The following is a 17072-nucleotide window of genomic DNA, read 5'->3' as shown; positions in this document are numbered from 1 at the left end:
GTAAAACATAAATAAATGAATACAGATCTCTCTGAGATTTAAATCACAAATTTATGAGAAAAAAAGGTTTTAAAAAAATGTGGGTTTTTTTTGTTGTTGTTGTGGAACCACATCGCCTCACTGAGCAGGATTGAATCAACCTTATCACACCACAGATGTTGAGACACTGAATGTCCAGTGAATGTCCAATCCGGATGCCACATTATGGTAAATGGACTTGTATATCTTCCGACAACTCAAAGCACTTTTACACTACATGTCACATTCACCCATCCACACACACATTCATAAACTGGTGGCTGGGGAGGCTACACATTCACACACACTCACATTTGGGGTTCAGTATCTTGCGCAGTGATATTTGCACTGGAAGAGCCAGGGATCAATTAGTGGATGACACACTCTGCCTCCTGAGCCACAGCCATAGTCCATCCTGGACTTTTCCTGATCAGCTGGACATGCTTGCTTGGTGTCCTACTAACTCTGAAATATGATGTTAGTCTGAACGGGCCAATTCAGTTACCCTCCTAAGTTAATGTGCAGAGTGTGCATTCAGCAGCTTTATTACATCCTAAAAATGAAAATAGTAAGTCAACTAGGTATAAAAGCCCAGACACACCAAACTGACATTATCATTATCATCATTATCAGAACTAGTGGCGACTAAGGCTGACTGTCTTGTCACCTTAGTTGCACTTCAACATGTTGCAAAGACTTCAGCCAATGGTCAACTAACACGAATGATCTCTGTCTGTGTGAGAGGGAATAACTCTCCATACCAGCAGGCGGTGATGGTCTGTATTCATCATTAAAAAAAGTAAACTGGAAGACAGACAGGACAAATTCAACATGCTAGTTAGCTAGTTACATACATGTGCAACTGCAAACCATTTCTGCTAAAAAGCTCAATGGCTAAAAACACAATCTTTCCTTATATAACAAATTTGTTTCGATCCCTCTTCTTGACTTTATCTGTTTGTTTACTGCTCCTTACTTCTGTTCCTCTTCTCGTGCATTAAGTTGAACTGCCAATCAGATTGATTTTAATCACCGCTGGGCTCTGCTGACTCTGAGACCGATTCAACATGCTGAACTGGTCGGAAAAAAGCAGACAAGGGCCAGCTTGTGCCAACGGTGTGGGATTCACCACAAGAACTAGGGCAACAGACACTCACTAACAGCCTGACATTGACTGTCGGCTTGTTGTGTCAGGGCCCTAAAAATAAGAAGCCAACAATGCCTCACACGGGACACAAACCTCAGTCTCCTGGGTGAAAATCCTGTGCTTTACCCATTAATCCACCACAACTTCCTCCACAAGTGGAATTTATCACTCATTACAATGTCTATGTCTACACTACGTCACCAAACTCTCTAGCAGAAAGGCATTTTTCTCATACATTTGTGAATGTAATCGAAGAGAGTTTTTTCTTTTAAATTTACCACTTTAATTTTCAAATTTCTGAGTTTTTTTTCTCAGAATTTCTTGGAACCTCCCTTTTATCCCTAACGGTGGCCCAAATACGCTGTTGTACTGCTTTGACACCAGATCTACACATCTGTTTTGTGACCACAGCTGCAGCCCCGCTCTACATGACCTGTACTGGACAGATGTAGTTAGCGACTCGACAGTGAGCACAGCAGAGCATTTAGCTGCTAAAGAGCCACACATGTCCCTCAGGAGATGGTGGAGACCAAAACCAGAGCTAGGAAGGAGTCAATATTGGACTTTTGTTCGCCAGATCAGTGTGTAAATAAACTATGTTTGCTAACAAGTTTGCAATATAGACTTAAAGGTGATGGTTTGCAATGTCATATTCACAGCTTCTGAGCAAAACAGTTTTTTTTGTACCAGGCTGTAAACATGTTATTTCTGTTGTAAAGTTGGGCATTTTAACATGGGGATCTATGAAGATTGACTTATTTTTGGAGCCAGCCTTAAGTGTTCATTCAAAGAACTGCAGTTTCTGGCACTTCAGTGTTGGCTTCGGAGGTTGCTGCTTGGTTCACATTCAAGTCTGTCTTAAAACCACACTCACACCAGCAAAATCTTTTGCTCTCAGTACTGATTTCTCCTCTACACACTGGCTGTGAAGAGCCTCTCTAATGCAATTTTGATGTAAGAAATGGATAACAAAATCCACAGCCTTCATTCTTAAGAAAAATTTCCACAATAAAACAGTTCTTCTGCATGCAAACAAATGGAAGCCACTATTTTTATCTGGTGTGATAAAAATATTATGTTGTGTGTAGTCTTTAGTAACAAGACAAATCTGCTTTTCCTCCCTACCATGCCCACACAGATTGTTTAATGTATGTACCCAGTGTTCCCCAGAGAGCTGTAATAAACTGAGTGAATCATCCTGGTGAAATAAAGTAAATTGAGTTGTTCCCACATGATAAAAATACAGTATCTTTGGGAGTTTCCACGGTTCTGTTCTAACATTACAGATGTATTAAAATATCTGGGATCGCTGTACTGTACTCACACAGTTGTGAGGGAAATGGTTCAGGTCTGCAGGTGTCTGAACTGGCCTGAAAAAGAAAAAAGGAGACAGATAGACTTATCAGTTGGCCCCATTTTCCACACTGTGGCCACTGCTCACAAGCGAGCCTGCATGTATTCCCACCACAACAACAATTCCTTGTGTTTTCCAAAACAAAGCTGACCTTTTTCAGGGTGTGGATGTTTCCAATGTCATGTAGATATTTCAGTTTCAGACAGAGGTACAGCTGATGTATATGTAGATGTCAAACTTTTCTCCAACTGATGACATACGGTGCTGTGAATTCTCTGGTGGAGACGTAACAGAATGTATTTTCCCACAGACATCCTGGGAGACACCGCAGCTATACTTAGAAATGCAGTTTCACACGACACGTTTTATATTCAGTCCAGTGTGATTTGCCTTTTTATTCCTAAACATATACACTGCTCATGAATAAGTAAATGTCCTGGTGCCAGAGCACAGGATGCAAAGAGGTGAAGACAAATTGTTCTTTAATATAAAACAAGTTTTTGTGTCTATGTCATCTGTGTGTGTGTGTGTGTAAGAGAGATACTAAACCTACCAAAGTGCAGGAAAAAGAAGAGCATCAGCATTTATGGTGTGCTGCACAAAACTTCAGTGACTCAATGTTCTTGCTGATTCTAAAAAATTAAATTTGAATATACGAAGGAGGCAAATAACTACTTGTGCTGCCTAATGCGTTTAATGAACGGGTGCAGGAAGAATTCACCCAGTCATTATGAGGCAAAGGTAAGACTGAGCGAGACAAGATGTCATTATAAGAAGTCCCTGTGTTGTGCGGTGTGTGTGTTATCAGTCAGACAAACTCATGTGACCTTTCACACGTTGTTAGCAGTATTAGAGGAAATGAGGGAGTGTCAGCACTGATGTTTTCTTTTTATATTTCTTTTTTGCCCTCAGTTGTGAAACATACATATGTTTACTTTTAAATACTAAAGTACAATTTTGAGGTACAATTTGATGCTACTTTACAGGCTATTTCTATTCCCCCACATTTATTTGACTGCTAGTAACTTTTCACTTAGTGTTTTTTTTTGTACATGTGTATTGTAGTATTTCCAGAATGTCATGTGTTGTTATCAAGATGCTCATTCAGATTTTTTTTTTTGTTGACAGACAGCCGACCTTCATCAAACGATCATTAACCATCAACCGACAAGTGTGTGTGTGTGTGTGTGTGTGTGTGTGTGTGTGTGTGTGTGTGTGTGTGTGTGTGTGTGTGTGTGTGTGTGTGTCTGATGGGGGCTGCGGGCGCTGAACATGATGTTCCAACAAAGCGGTCAAGGGCCGACGAGTGCCAATAGTGCAGGACACACCGCAAAAACTAGGGCAACAGACATTCACCAACAACCTGACATTGACCAACGGCTGACCATCGGCTTGGTGTGTCAGGAGCCTAAAAATAAGGAGCCAACGATGACTCACACAGGACACAAACCCCTGTATCCTGGGTGAAAATCCTGTGCTTGACCCTTTAATCCACCACAACTTCCTCCACAAGTGGAATTTGTCACTCATTACTATCCTATGTCTACACTACGTCACCAAACTTTCTGGCAGAAAGGCATTTTTCTCATATATGTGTGAATGTATTCTCAGAGAATTTCTGAGGGGTTTTTTTTCACTTAAATTTACCACTTAAATTTCAATATGTCAGAGTTTTGTTGTTTTTTTTCCTTTTTTGATGTCGGTGTGAGTCTGTCAGGACCGTTTAATGACTCTCTGTTGAATGCTAGCCGCTGCTGCTGTGTTAGCTTGTGCTAACTGGGCAGATTTTAAACTGACGATCCTGTGTAAAGGCAGCAGCAGAAAGTTTGCTGATCCTTTCCACTCCTTTCCACCAATGAAGAGGGTTTGTATTCAATTGCATCTGGGTCATTAGCTTGTTGAGGGGTGCTGTGGTCATCTCCCAGGAGCAACATCATGGCATTGCCCTGGCGGTGGCATAAGACTCCAGTCTGGGCAGCAGCAGACTCCACTGTCTCATCATCTCCTCCCATAGTGGCAGTATGTTATATTCAATATATACTTTTAACTGTTTATCTGATAGTATTAATTGGTCAAAATTCGTTTTGTTGGTTATAATGAGCATCCCTAGTTGTTAAACATTAAAAACTTCAACAGTGAATAAAAATAACACAAAAAGTGACAAGCTACAAAATAAACTGATTTATCAAAGATATCACGTGTCTTAAATTTAGATGCACATGCAAACGCCCACCCTCACGAAGAAAAGCAAAAACAGCTCAGCTGCTGGATGTGAATCTTCAGAAGATAATTTGAGTGGTGTTTCACTGCAAAATATCGCCTACATATGTATGACTTGAGACTCCTACATGAAAAAAAAATCATCACCTTTGTATTTTCTTATCCATTGTGTGGGTTACATGAACTGGCCACTTCACAGTGAAGCACATCCAGGAACAGCGGATCTGTTCTCTATGGGTACATGAATAGTTCTTATATTAGAAGGTGCAGAAAGCTCAAAGGGCGTACAGAAGGAGAGGAGATGGCCTTTGATATTAATGGATTAACATATTTTGAGCTTGAAAGAGGATTTGATTTATGCAAGAGAGCTTCCAGAGCCCTCGAGGTAATTGTGTGATTCTTCCACCCCCGATGACAGAAGGCAGGGTATTGTCACGACGCGCCGGTGCTGCAGCACAGACAGTAGATTCACTGTGGAGAAAACACTTACAAAGACTGCTGCTGAGAGACTATTATTGTTTGTTCATCTACTTGATTAGCTATGCTCTTGCAGGATAGAAATCTACAGTGTTAGTGTCATGTCACTCTGCACTGAGCCTTAAAATGTTATTTTTCATTTGGGCGAAAAGTATAGTTTTTGCTCACACTGGATGACACTTTCTTTGGGAGGTTAAAGGTAAAATCACAGGTGAACTTTAGACTAATAAATGTTGTGAAATGAACCCAGGGAACTTTGGGGACTTGTACTAATTTTGTTTTGATCATAATCAAGGAAAACAATGCTAAAAAATGCCTCTTGTTTTTCTGCCTTCATTGCCAAATATATCTGCATTTCACAGCCAAACAGCTTGGAATATTACAATTGTGCTGAAGCCAAAAACAGGAAAAAAAAAGCTTACAACAGATATTTCTGTTCCCATATGGTGAATTTTGGATCAAATCTGTAGAAGCAGAAATGTGTTTTGTCAAAACACAGAATGTTGGCTCAATAATTTGGCTGAAATTGTCCAGACTTTATTATTCGAACTGATCTTGCCCCAGTGGAAAGAGCTCTGTGAAATAAGAACTCCCCTGTCAATTATTCCGACGCACATGAAACCAGGAAATTCAAACCCACAATTTAACATGCACGTCTAGTTTAACCTGAACCACTTACTGGTAAGAGAAGCAGCAGAAAATGTAGCCCTGATGATGTGTGCCATCTACAGGCAAGCAAAGTAAGAGCTTCTACAACTGTTAGACTTGTGTTAATGCAAAAACTGTGCAGTGCAATTATTTTCATTTTTCTGGTTGCTCTGTGTGTACATAGATGTTAAAGGATTTATATGTTAAACTTTAAACATGTACATGTTTGTTTAATTGGAAAATATTCTAATGAAGCAGCCTGGTGAGTTTGGCGAGGAGAGAAGGCAGCACCCAAACTGGATATCCACATGTCACATGAGCTGGTGGTTTATTATAGGGATTATAAATTTAGGCTCTTCATTAATGATTTACTAACATTAATCCCTACAGATTTTATGGTTTACTAATAATGCACTATCAGAAGCTGGTTAATAGTTTACAAACATCTGTAACAGTGGACTTGATGGCTGTCACTACATGGTAACCCCAAAAGTATTTACTAGTATATTGACAACATAAAGTGATTAAATTGTTTGAGCTATAACTTTATTTGCCTGCAGTAGGTGACATCATCATGTTTGGTCTAAATCTGCATGTCCAGTGTGATGGTGCTATCAATTTCTTTCCCTGTGGGTGACACAGGCCCCATTTACACTTCATACTGACATGCATTTTGGGTGATTCGATCACCAGTGAACAGCTCCAAGTCTATCTGTTCACATTTGGCATTAACTCCACATGCGTCTTGAGTGACCATTTGTGATTGGATCTCACTTCCCTGTTCTATAAACCCATAAACACGTACATCGTTTTCGTTTGTAAAGACCAAATGTGTGGTTGTTTTAAACTTGCAGGAGGTTTGTCGTGCTTTACCCACTCCAGTGCTAATTTATTAGGTTGCCTTGAGGGGACAGACTATGGTAGACTGGTTTCAAGGAGAAATGGGGGTTCTCACAATGCACCAACTGGGTACATACTTCTGCCTATGCAGAGGATGTCAGCTAAGTTGTAGACCCTTCAGTGTGGCCCAGGACACATAAGCTTACATACTGCTGAAAGAAATGCAGCCCTATGTGGCCAAGACCACCTCTGAATGTCATCTCAAAACACATTTGGTGCATTTACACCTGCACTTGGAGCCATCCACTTGTGATCTGAACACCCAAGACACATGTTAATAGCAGTCGGGAGAAATTTTCTTTGAGGACTTTCTACCGGAAAAAGTTTCCTTGCTGAAGGTTAGGAAAAAAGTCATGGTTTGGGTTAAAATGAACAGATTTATGTCAGTCAAGGAAAACCTCTCTCATGTGTAATACTAGGTGTGAACAGGGCCACAGGTTGGCTCATGTTGAGCTGATCTGACAGTCACTAAACAGCTCCCCCTTGTGGAGGATCTGCAGACGGGTACACAATAAGCACATGATGTTGCTGGAGAGAGTGCTGTGTTAATCTAAATAAATCCAGGCCTCCTGCTGATGTGCTGTTGAGCCAGGCACTTAATCTTGGACAGCTCCAGTGGCGCTGCTCACATCAGGGGAGCTTAATGTGTGTAACTGAGTGTGAAAGAGTTTTGCAAGTTTGCAAAGTCAGTCATGATTTATTAAATACACAGTGCTGTTATCCAGACCCAGAAACACGAGAGGCCAGTTTGATCCACCAACAGAGTGATGGTGAGCGACACCATTATATTTTCTTGATGCTGATACTTACAGGATACACTGTTAATGAAATCAAACCTGATAGCACTGCTAGAAATATAAGTTACTTTCCACTGATCTGACTTGAAACTACCTGTATTACTCTTTTATTTACGCACATATACTGATGTAAACAAGTCTTTAACACCCTCAAAAACATTCATGATTGACTGTAGTTGTTTTCTAGATGTTGCTGTTGTCTGCTTTGATTAAAGACAAATTGATAAATTTGGGAGTGATGTATCTGAATGTTGGTGACGGGGCTCCCCTTTTTATTAACACTTTGATCACAGATTGCCTCTAGGAGTAAGCACATGAGCAGTAGGCCACTCAGGTAGAAACAGTACAATCTGCACATTAAGTACGCATGTGGTTACCAGGACAAAATCACTCACCCTCCGCCGCAGAGACCCGAGAACAATCCCTAATGATACCTTCAGCTTGCCAGTACTCAGGGGGTGGGAAGCCAGTGAGGGGCTCATGTCCTTATTGCTGCATTGGCGGCTCCTACTGGCCAATCATAACAGCTGCATGGAGTGGAGTGGGTGATCTGAGGGACATTACAAGCATCACATGCACTGCAGACCAGTGTTTCTCCAATGGGGGTACATGTGCCCCTAGGGGTACTTTGGAGTACTGCAGGGGGTTGATGAGATTTCCTTTAAATGTTAATTTAACACAGACCAACAGTGGCAACTGGCTGTTCAAAGAGAGGACAGAAAAATGTGTAAGCAGTAAAAGAAAAGATAAAAAATGTTAGTGGATATTGCTTTATTCTGTCAATGGCTAAAAGCTGCTGCACGTGAGCTGTATTTCTGTCATTAGCTTACAAATTTGCATCCAGGCGGAATATTCCACAGAGTCCCATCTGGTGGAGCGTAAGAAAGATTGTTTAGACCTCAAACAATGATCAATATTTACACAATGAAGCAAACTGATGACACGCAGGGTTTCCCTTCGCTTCTAAATGGTTTGCTAAATGTCAAGCCAAACCCTGAACTCACACACAGGAGGACAAAACATGTCCTGAGAGCTGCATGGCAGTTTAAGTGTTGTGTTTAAAGGTTGCCAAGACACAGTGGATCCCTGGTGATTCACCGCAACAGCAGATTCTCATGGGTGTTCACCTGAGAGCAGATCAACACACACATATATATATGTAGAGCACACACAGTTTGTTAGACACCCTATAGGAAGAGAGACATACAGTGTTCTGTGGAGTGGTTATCTTCTACGTTTGTCATCAGGGAGGAATCTCAGGCACGCAGCAATTAGGTTTTTGTGACTTATCTCTTGACATGTTGTAGCAGTTGCAGATCAGAGGTCTCTGCTGTGAGAGAAGATGTCACTGTTTTGAGATGACTTTTTCTTAGACCACGCAGAGAGGCTAAGATGAAGGCCAAAGCTCTGTTGGTCAGAGAGTGCACCTGGATGTCAGAGGAGTGCCACCTAGAGGATGAGCTGCATGGAGACTCCCAGAGGGACAGCCTGTGTTTACCAAACATCTTCAGGTCTAAAAAGGTGAAGCCACTCGCCAGGATTCAGACTGGACCCACTTACCAGGTGTACCATACAGCCAGAGAGCTGCTTCTGGAAGTGCTGGACAGGGGAGCTGTCCGGGAGCTGATCAGGAGAGCTGCTAGTGTGAAGTCAGGAGCTAACCGTCCGTCATACAGCCACAGCAGAGAGCAGAGTGCAGATCTCTCTGAGGAGGAGTATGCCGAGGCATTAACGTGGATCTCTATAGTCCTACAGAGCGGCCTGTCTGTAGGTGAGGACTGCAAGTTTGGTTCTGAGCTGACCCTGAAACTGGATGGGTGGCAGGGCGTCCTGAAGAGAAACAGCTTCCAGACCAACCTCCTGTCTCTGACCAGACTGGAGGACGGAGACAAGTTGGACATCCTGTCTGCTTTCTGTAGCCACTTAACCAGGCGCTACCAGGCTTTATACACACCTGGTCACAACCTGGCTGTGAAGAAATACAGACTTTCCTACCAGCAGACGCCTTGTTCTCTCCATCTTGCCCTGCTCTGTGACATGAACTCCGGGTTTATCTGTAACATGTATCTGTACTGTCCAGAGCAACTCCAGAAGCAGAGTAGGAAACCTGTGGTTGAGCAGGTGGTGGGACACCTGCTGAGACCTTTCTGCAGCTACAGACACACGGTTCAGCTGGACAGCTCTGCACAGATGGAGGGCAGGCTCACGGACATCTTCTCCGGCTTAGGGGTCGATATTAATTTCGTTTCAACTGCTAAAAGGTCAGTCCTGGACCCACCATCATCTTCGTCTCCACCAGTCAGGCCACATCAGGTCAAACGAACTTCTGACACCTCACCGTCTCATCTCGTAGCCCATCTGCAGGGCTGGACCGGACCTGCTCTGTTTCCTCTGTCAGACCTGAAAGGATCAGTGGTAGATGTGTTTCTCCCAGGCCTCTGGGTGACGCTACACATCATCTGCATCAACACGTTCAGGCTCCACACCCTGCAGAGTCAGGGCTCGGGCAAACAGGTCGACCTGACGGAGTTCACCAGGACTCTGGCCTCTAAGTTGGCCGTGGACAGCAGCATCACTGTGCCTGTCCTGCCACGACTGAACAGCAGCTCGTACCAAGAGACAAGTTTAACAAATCTTTCTAAGCAGAGGTTAGTCTCACTGAACTGTTGTAGTGTTTCAGCTCGAGCTAACAATAGTCTTCACAATATCAGATGTTTGAGAAAACCTAGGCAAGTTCAAGCAGTGTGTAGATCTATTTTTAAAAGCATTTAATGTCTAAAAATATATTTGTATTAAGGCTCCGTCATTTTGAATTCAGTACAACCTCAGCTGAATTCAATTCAATATTATCTCAGTATTATTCACTGTTATTCTCTATATTAATATAGATGTTATGGTATAATAACACATTAAAGAGTAAAAAAAATAAAGTACACTGTATGCAACGTACAGTACATTAGTCTATCAGTGTAAACTGGGCTGCGACTAATGATTATTTCCATTATTAAATAATTAATAAGCCTTTTATTTTTCTAATTAATTGATTTGACATTTCATAAAAGACTGAAAAGGTCCACAATTTCCCAGATCCCATCTTCAACTTTCTTTAGTCCAAAATGTAAATATATTCAATTTACAGCTATTCAAAACAGAGAAGATCTGAAAAGTAGCAGTAAAAGTTTAAGATTTTTGCTTGATAAATTAAATTTAAATATATTGTCTGGCAATTAAGTAACCATCTAACCTATTCAGCTGTAGAAACATATTTAAAGGGGAAGTTTGCTCATTTTCAAAAGTTATACATGTAGTTCCTGTGGTCTAAGATGGTCCAAAAATACATGTTAATATGAACAACTCTCTCCCAAATCCAAAAGCTGGAGGCTGAAACTCAAATTTGTGATGTCATCAAGTATAAAGTGTGGCGCTTCTTCATAGATAATGAATGGGGAGAGATGTAATAGATGACAGAGTGAGCACCTGGGGGAATGTTCTGAGTACATGAGTACATTTTCTGTTTTACAATTGAAAATAGTACAAAACTGGAAAAACACTGTGGGTCCACCAAATTCTGCGCTCATTCATCATCTGTGGAGCAGCTCGAGACTTTATACTTGATGACATCACGAGTTTGAGACTTACTTTCTGGTTTCTCGTTTTGAGAGAGAACATCTCACGTTAACGAACATTGATTGAAGTTTCCTAGGCCATGGAAATAACATACTGGACTCTTTGATTTAGCTGGCGTTCTAAAAAACAGAGTGTGCGCTGTCTGTCTCACAGTTATGAGGATGTGGTTTTGATTTCTGTTCACTGGTCTTGCAGCTGTGGTCAGGTGATGGAAAATGAGAAACGAGGCTACAGCTCTGCAGTGAGGCTGCAGGGGTGGAACAGACCAGGAGTGTGTGGTTTGGACAACTCTGGCAACTCCTGCTACTTAAATGCTGTGCTACAGTGTCTGTGTTCCACTGTGCCCCTCGTGGAGCACCTCCTCAATCAAGACACTCGCAAAGAGCTGGGAAGGTAAGATACCCCCTGCCAGTTCTCTTTCTTGTCATGTTTTCCCAGCCGTTTAACCTCTGTTACACAGGTCTAAGTGCCGGGTTGCCGAGATGTTTGTCCGCCTGCTGGAGGAGATGTGGCAGGGAAAGAGCTCCAGCTGTTCCCCTGTGGAGGCCAGGTCTGTGCTGTGCTCCATCCTCCCACAGTTCAACAACTACTCACAGCAAGACGCCCAGGAATTGCTGCTCTTTCTCCTCAATGCACTCCATGACGACCTTAGAAAGGTGCAGCAACATCTATCACTCATCATATAGCTCTCTGCAGGGAAATAAATACACCTATAGAAAGAGTAAATCTGTGTGTGTCTGTTTACAAGGCTGCAAAGCGCCAGATGCGCTCCTCAATACGACCACCAAGACAAGACCACAACAGGAACTGTGCCACTGCAGTGGGGGAGTCCACCACCATTGTCACACAGCTGTTTGAGGGCCGGCTGGGCTACATGACTCTCTGCATGCACTGCGACCACCAGACACACAGCACACAGACCTTCACTGTACTGTCACTACCGATTCCAACCGACATCATCAAGTGCTCCATTCAGGTACCTTTAAACGCCTGCAGCTGCCACTATCAGCCAGACTGTGTGCATGCTGAGGTTTCCTTATTGTTCTGTGCTTTCACACAATTCTGTCTCTATGTTGTGCAGGATTGCTTGTCACTGTTCTTTGAGCAGACTATCCTGACCGGGGGAGAGCAGATGCTGTGCTCAGTGTGTGGGCTGAGGAGAGAAACAGCAGTCCTCACTAATTTGGAAAAACCTCCCGAAATCCTCATGTTGCACCTGAAACGGTGGGTAGACACATAACGTTATCTGATAAAGGCAGCAAGAGTACATGTTTAACTGATTCATCTTTGGCTATTGTGAACAAATGTTCAAGATATAAAACGTATACTGTGCAGGATTGTCGGTTACTGTTTGAAAACATGCTCACCAGCGAGAGTGAATGAAAAAGTCAACCCTAGATTCACTCTTGTTTGGTGTTTTGCCATGTTGGATTTGCATTTCTTTGGCGCTGAGTCTCTTAGATGCCCACTGCTTAGAGTCTGGCACCTGGTTGCTACTTTTTTTAAAAAGCCCCAGCCTCACCTGAGCGATGTGGGTACACACATCCATAAACATCCTGAACACAAAATAAGAAAATACAGGCAGGGGCAGAGTCTCTGCAGATAAACACACCGCCACACACTTCTAATGGGTCATGAGAGATGACCGATTTATAAGTCTATGCGTTTTCTAGGAAAATCCTGCATCGTATATCTTTAAATCATGACTGATAAAAAAGAATCTCACCTCAAGGGTCCACGTGACCTTCGTCAGCAGATGAACTTTGCCCATAAAATCAGATCTTCAAAGCAATTTAAGGATTTTTAGTCCATGTTGGTTTCAAAGTTTAATTTAAAACTTCACTCTTGACCTTGAAAACAACAGCTGACGACACTATCTCCTTTAATCATTGTTCAGTGTAAGCCTTGCAGTTGAGTCACAGGGAAATTTAATTAAGGCTGTGAACCGGAGCGCCTTGTTAAGCTTCATTAAAAAAAAAATAACACGGTTCATGAATCTTCTCTTCCTGCACAAAATATAATTCTGCTTAAAAGACTTCGGTCTGTTATCAGTGATAAACTTACAACTAACACATATAATATTGCCTGCTTTGAAAAACCTGAATTCACTACAAGTGATAACATTATGCAAACATGGGTATTTATTAGAATAATTGAAGGAGCCGAGTTTGATGAACTAAAACCATTAATTCAAGCAGCAGCTCAGTGTGCAGAAGTCATCCTATTAATGAGAGGTCAAAGCACTGCCAGACGTGTGGAAGAGAAAGACTGTAAATACTAATTTGATGAGATTTTAATTATGGATGATTTAACTGTGAGTTGTGTGTTGAGCAACAGACAATCACAATCCATCATGTGCAGTGATCATGCATTAATGCAGGGAGAGTCGTGCATTCTTGATACACTACCATGAGTTTGTATGACTGACTACTACATCTAAATACCCTGGAGATACTGGAGAGCTAATGTTGTGGATATTAAATATCCTCTTAAATCAATATGATCTTTATCTATTATGCAGGTTTGGTTGTAAGGGGAAGAACCAGGTAAAACTAAGGACTAATGTCGTGTTCTCCATGAGGCTCGATCTTACCCCATTTCTGTCCAGCTCAGTACAGAACAACTCATACTCTTCATACCGCCTGTATGCTGTTGTGGTGAGTAAACATGCACACACACACTATGTGGCCAAAAGTCAGTGGACACCCCTACTGGTTGATGAGTTCAGGGGTTTCAGCCACACCAACTCTCAGGTGCATAAAATCCAGCACAAAGCCGTGAAATCTCCACAGACAAACATTTAGAACGGGTCGTAAAGAGCACAGTGAAAGAATTCCATCTTTGCCACGTCAGTTGGTGAAATTTCTGCCCTACTAGATCCGCCCTCGTGAACTGCAAGTGCTATTATTGTGAGGTGGAAGCGACCACGCAAACTCATAGAACGGGGCCAACGTGCACATGGCATGTAGAAATTGCCCATCATCTGTTGCGTAAGTCACTACAGAGTTCCAAACTGACTCCTGAAGCAACATCAGCACACTAAATGTGCAGTGGGAGCTTCACAAAAAGGGTTGACTGAGCAGCTGCGCACAAGCCTCACATCACCATGTGTAATGCCAAGCATCAGCTGAACTGGTGTGAAGCATGCCTCAACTATGGAGCAGTTGGAATGTGCTCTTTGGAGTCATGAATCATGGTTCACTAATACTAATCTGGGTTTGGTGGATGACAGGAGAGCGCCATCTACCCTAAAATAGTCTACTGTAAAGTTTGGTAAAGGAGGGATAATGGGGCTGTTTTTCATGGTTTGGGCCAGGCTCCTTGGTTACAGTGAGGAGTCCTTTTTATGCTTCAGGATATGAAGACATTTTAGCCAACTGGGCTCTTTGAAGTTTGTTGCAGCACTTTGGAGAAGGCTCTGTGCCCCCTGTGCATATAGCAAGGTTAATAATGACACGGGTAGACAAGTTAGGTGTGTAGGAGCTTGATCAAGCCCCCAGGAACAGCACCATGCTTTTACCTAGTGGCTGAATGTGGAATTACAATGTCCAGGTCCATCATGTGAGGCCATAAGGCCCATAAGGCTTTGTACCCATACCTACGCTGTGAAAGAGACGTCTGTAAATTGGTGGATACATTTTTTGAGCATCACAACCCCCAAGAAATGACTCTTTCACAACCTGGCTTTGATCCATTGGGTCCATTAAAACTTCAAATGTCTGGAAGAGCAGAATTTTATCCCCATTCAATTTAGCAGAGCACTTAACGGGAAGTAGCCACATAGCTGGTGGGAATTCGCTGCTCGGCTGCCCAACGATGTGAAAGATCCCGGTAATTTCACACTGCAGAAATCAAGCTTTTTTGGCTTCATGCGCTACTGAGCACCTTTCATAAGAATAAACAAGGCCCCGCCTCCAACACTGTATCCAGGTCTCTTCATGCATCCACGAGCTCGACTGGCTCGACAGATTGCAAGCCAGGCCTTCTCACTGAACGCCAGGACCTGACCTCACAAATGCTCTTGTGGCTAAAGAAAGAACACATTCCCACAGACACACTCCCAAATTCTTTTGGAAGGCCTTCCCAGAGGAGTGGTGACTTAAAGCCACAAAAGGGGGGGTCCAACTCCAGATTAATGTCCATGGTTTTAGAATGGGATGTACAACAAGCTGATATATGTGATGGTCAGGTGTCCACTGACTTTTGGGCAATAGCGGCAGATTACTTAAATTCCTTGGAAGGTGTAGTTGGATGTTTTGTCATTTTTTACAGCAGCTAGATGTAAAAAAAACAAACCAAAAAAAAAAACAACAAAAAACACTGTAAAAATGTAAAAATTGACTAAACCTGTCACCAATTTATTAATAGTCAATTAATAGTCATTCATCATAAAAGGGGTTCTCATTTTTCAGACAGTTTTGGTTCTGTGAGTTTTGTCCTACCTCAAACACTACAAGCTCTTTATTTGATATAATTTTCATGTACATTAACTCTCTCCTTCTCTAGAACCACACAGGTCATCTAAATATGGGTCACTACACAGCTCTGTGCCACAACGCCCTAACTCAAACCTGGCACTGTTTTGACGACTCAGCAGTCAGAGAGGTACGGGATAACTTTGTGCAGTCTCCAAATGCCTATGTGCTGCTTTACAGCCGCAAACCTTTTCAAAAGCCAAAGATCAACGGACTCTGAGCTCGCCGACCAGCTGGCAATATCAACAAGGGGACTGAGTTTCAACTTCCTTTCTGTTTTTTTCTTTTTTTTTAACTTGAGACCAGTGATCTCTGATGCTTGTTTTTTTTTCTTATGTATATTTTTTTGGGGGGGCATTTTTGCCCATAATTGATAGGACAGCTAAGCGTGAAGGGAGGAGAGAGAGAGAATGACATGCAGCAAAGAGCCACAGGCTGGAGTCGGACCTGGGCCGTTGCAGTAACAGCCTTGTACATGGGGCACCTGCTCTATCCACTAAGCCATCGACGACGTGCTTGTTTTTTTCTGTTGGCTTCATTTCTGCTTTCCAAATAAATTTGAGGATCCAACATTGACTTGTGTGCCATTATTATAGTCACTTTGTGTGTAATGTTTATTCAAGAAAAAGCCAGCAACACTCGGTGTCCTTCGTTACCAACTTTTAATACCTCACTGGTACAGGCGATCAAACACACAGACTGGTTTCGACAAGTGTCTTCCTCAGTGTGGTCTTTTCACACACTGAGGAAGACACTTGTCGAAACCAGTCTGTGTGTTTGATCGCCTGTACCAGTGAGGTATTAAAAGTTGGTAACGAAGGACACTGAGTGCTGCTGGCTTTTTCTTGTTTATACTGTTGTTCTGTGGCTGAGCACCTCCAGACTTTTTTCTTCTTTTTTGAGAGTGCATGTTGTCTTTCTTCATTGATGTAATGTTTATTCACCATACTGTCTCTTATACTCAGGAATGAAGGAAATAAAAGATTAAACAGGCAGGGTTACATTCAACGTGTACGCACTTAGGACTGAATATCGTTTGAAATATATCAGTATCAACACCAGTACCATTAGAGTGATACAGATACCAGTAGAGTACTTTATTTGATACCCATAATGTGAATGGAGTGGCGTGTAGTATAGCCATACTTGCGAGCATTTTGGTGGCATCACAGCATGCTGATGTGCCAACTACGTCCAATGCACTGTGCTCAACTTCACTACACCACAGACTGTAAGGGTTGCTGCTGCTGCTGCTGCGGGTGTGTGAGCTCTACGCCAGGGACAGTTGTGAGAGTCCACCTGGCCGCACATATACAGTGACAGGGCTTAGTGTTAGCATCCCTCAGCTAACGTTAACTAATGGTTACTAATGGGTTTAACCACAGAGTCAAGCCATTTTGGTTTGGGTG

General features: G+C 42.4%; 1 protein-coding gene across 1 annotated transcript; it reads left to right on the top strand.

Annotated features, from left to right (window-relative positions):
• Window positions 1-8953: 8953 nt before the first annotated feature.
• On the top strand, window positions 8954-16277 carry LOC125899557 (ubiquitin carboxyl-terminal hydrolase 2-like). Its single transcript, XM_049593949.1, has 7 exons — window positions 8954-10209; window positions 11384-11581; window positions 11649-11844; window positions 11937-12164; window positions 12270-12412; window positions 13710-13845; window positions 15695-16277. Exons 1-7 carry the CDS (start codon window positions 8954-8956, stop codon window positions 15881-15883), a joined length of 2346 nt encoding a protein of 781 aa, XP_049449906.1. The 3' UTR covers window positions 15884-16277.
• The last annotated feature ends 795 nt before the right edge of the window (window positions 16278-17072 follow it).

Source organism: Epinephelus fuscoguttatus, linkage group LG2 (genome assembly GCF_011397635.1).
Source record: "Epinephelus fuscoguttatus linkage group LG2, E.fuscoguttatus.final_Chr_v1".
NCBI classification, from domain to species: Eukaryota; Metazoa; Chordata; class Actinopteri; order Perciformes; family Serranidae; genus Epinephelus; species Epinephelus fuscoguttatus.
Note: the sequence above shows the minus strand (reverse complement) of the source record. Positions and strands in the feature narration are given on the sequence as shown.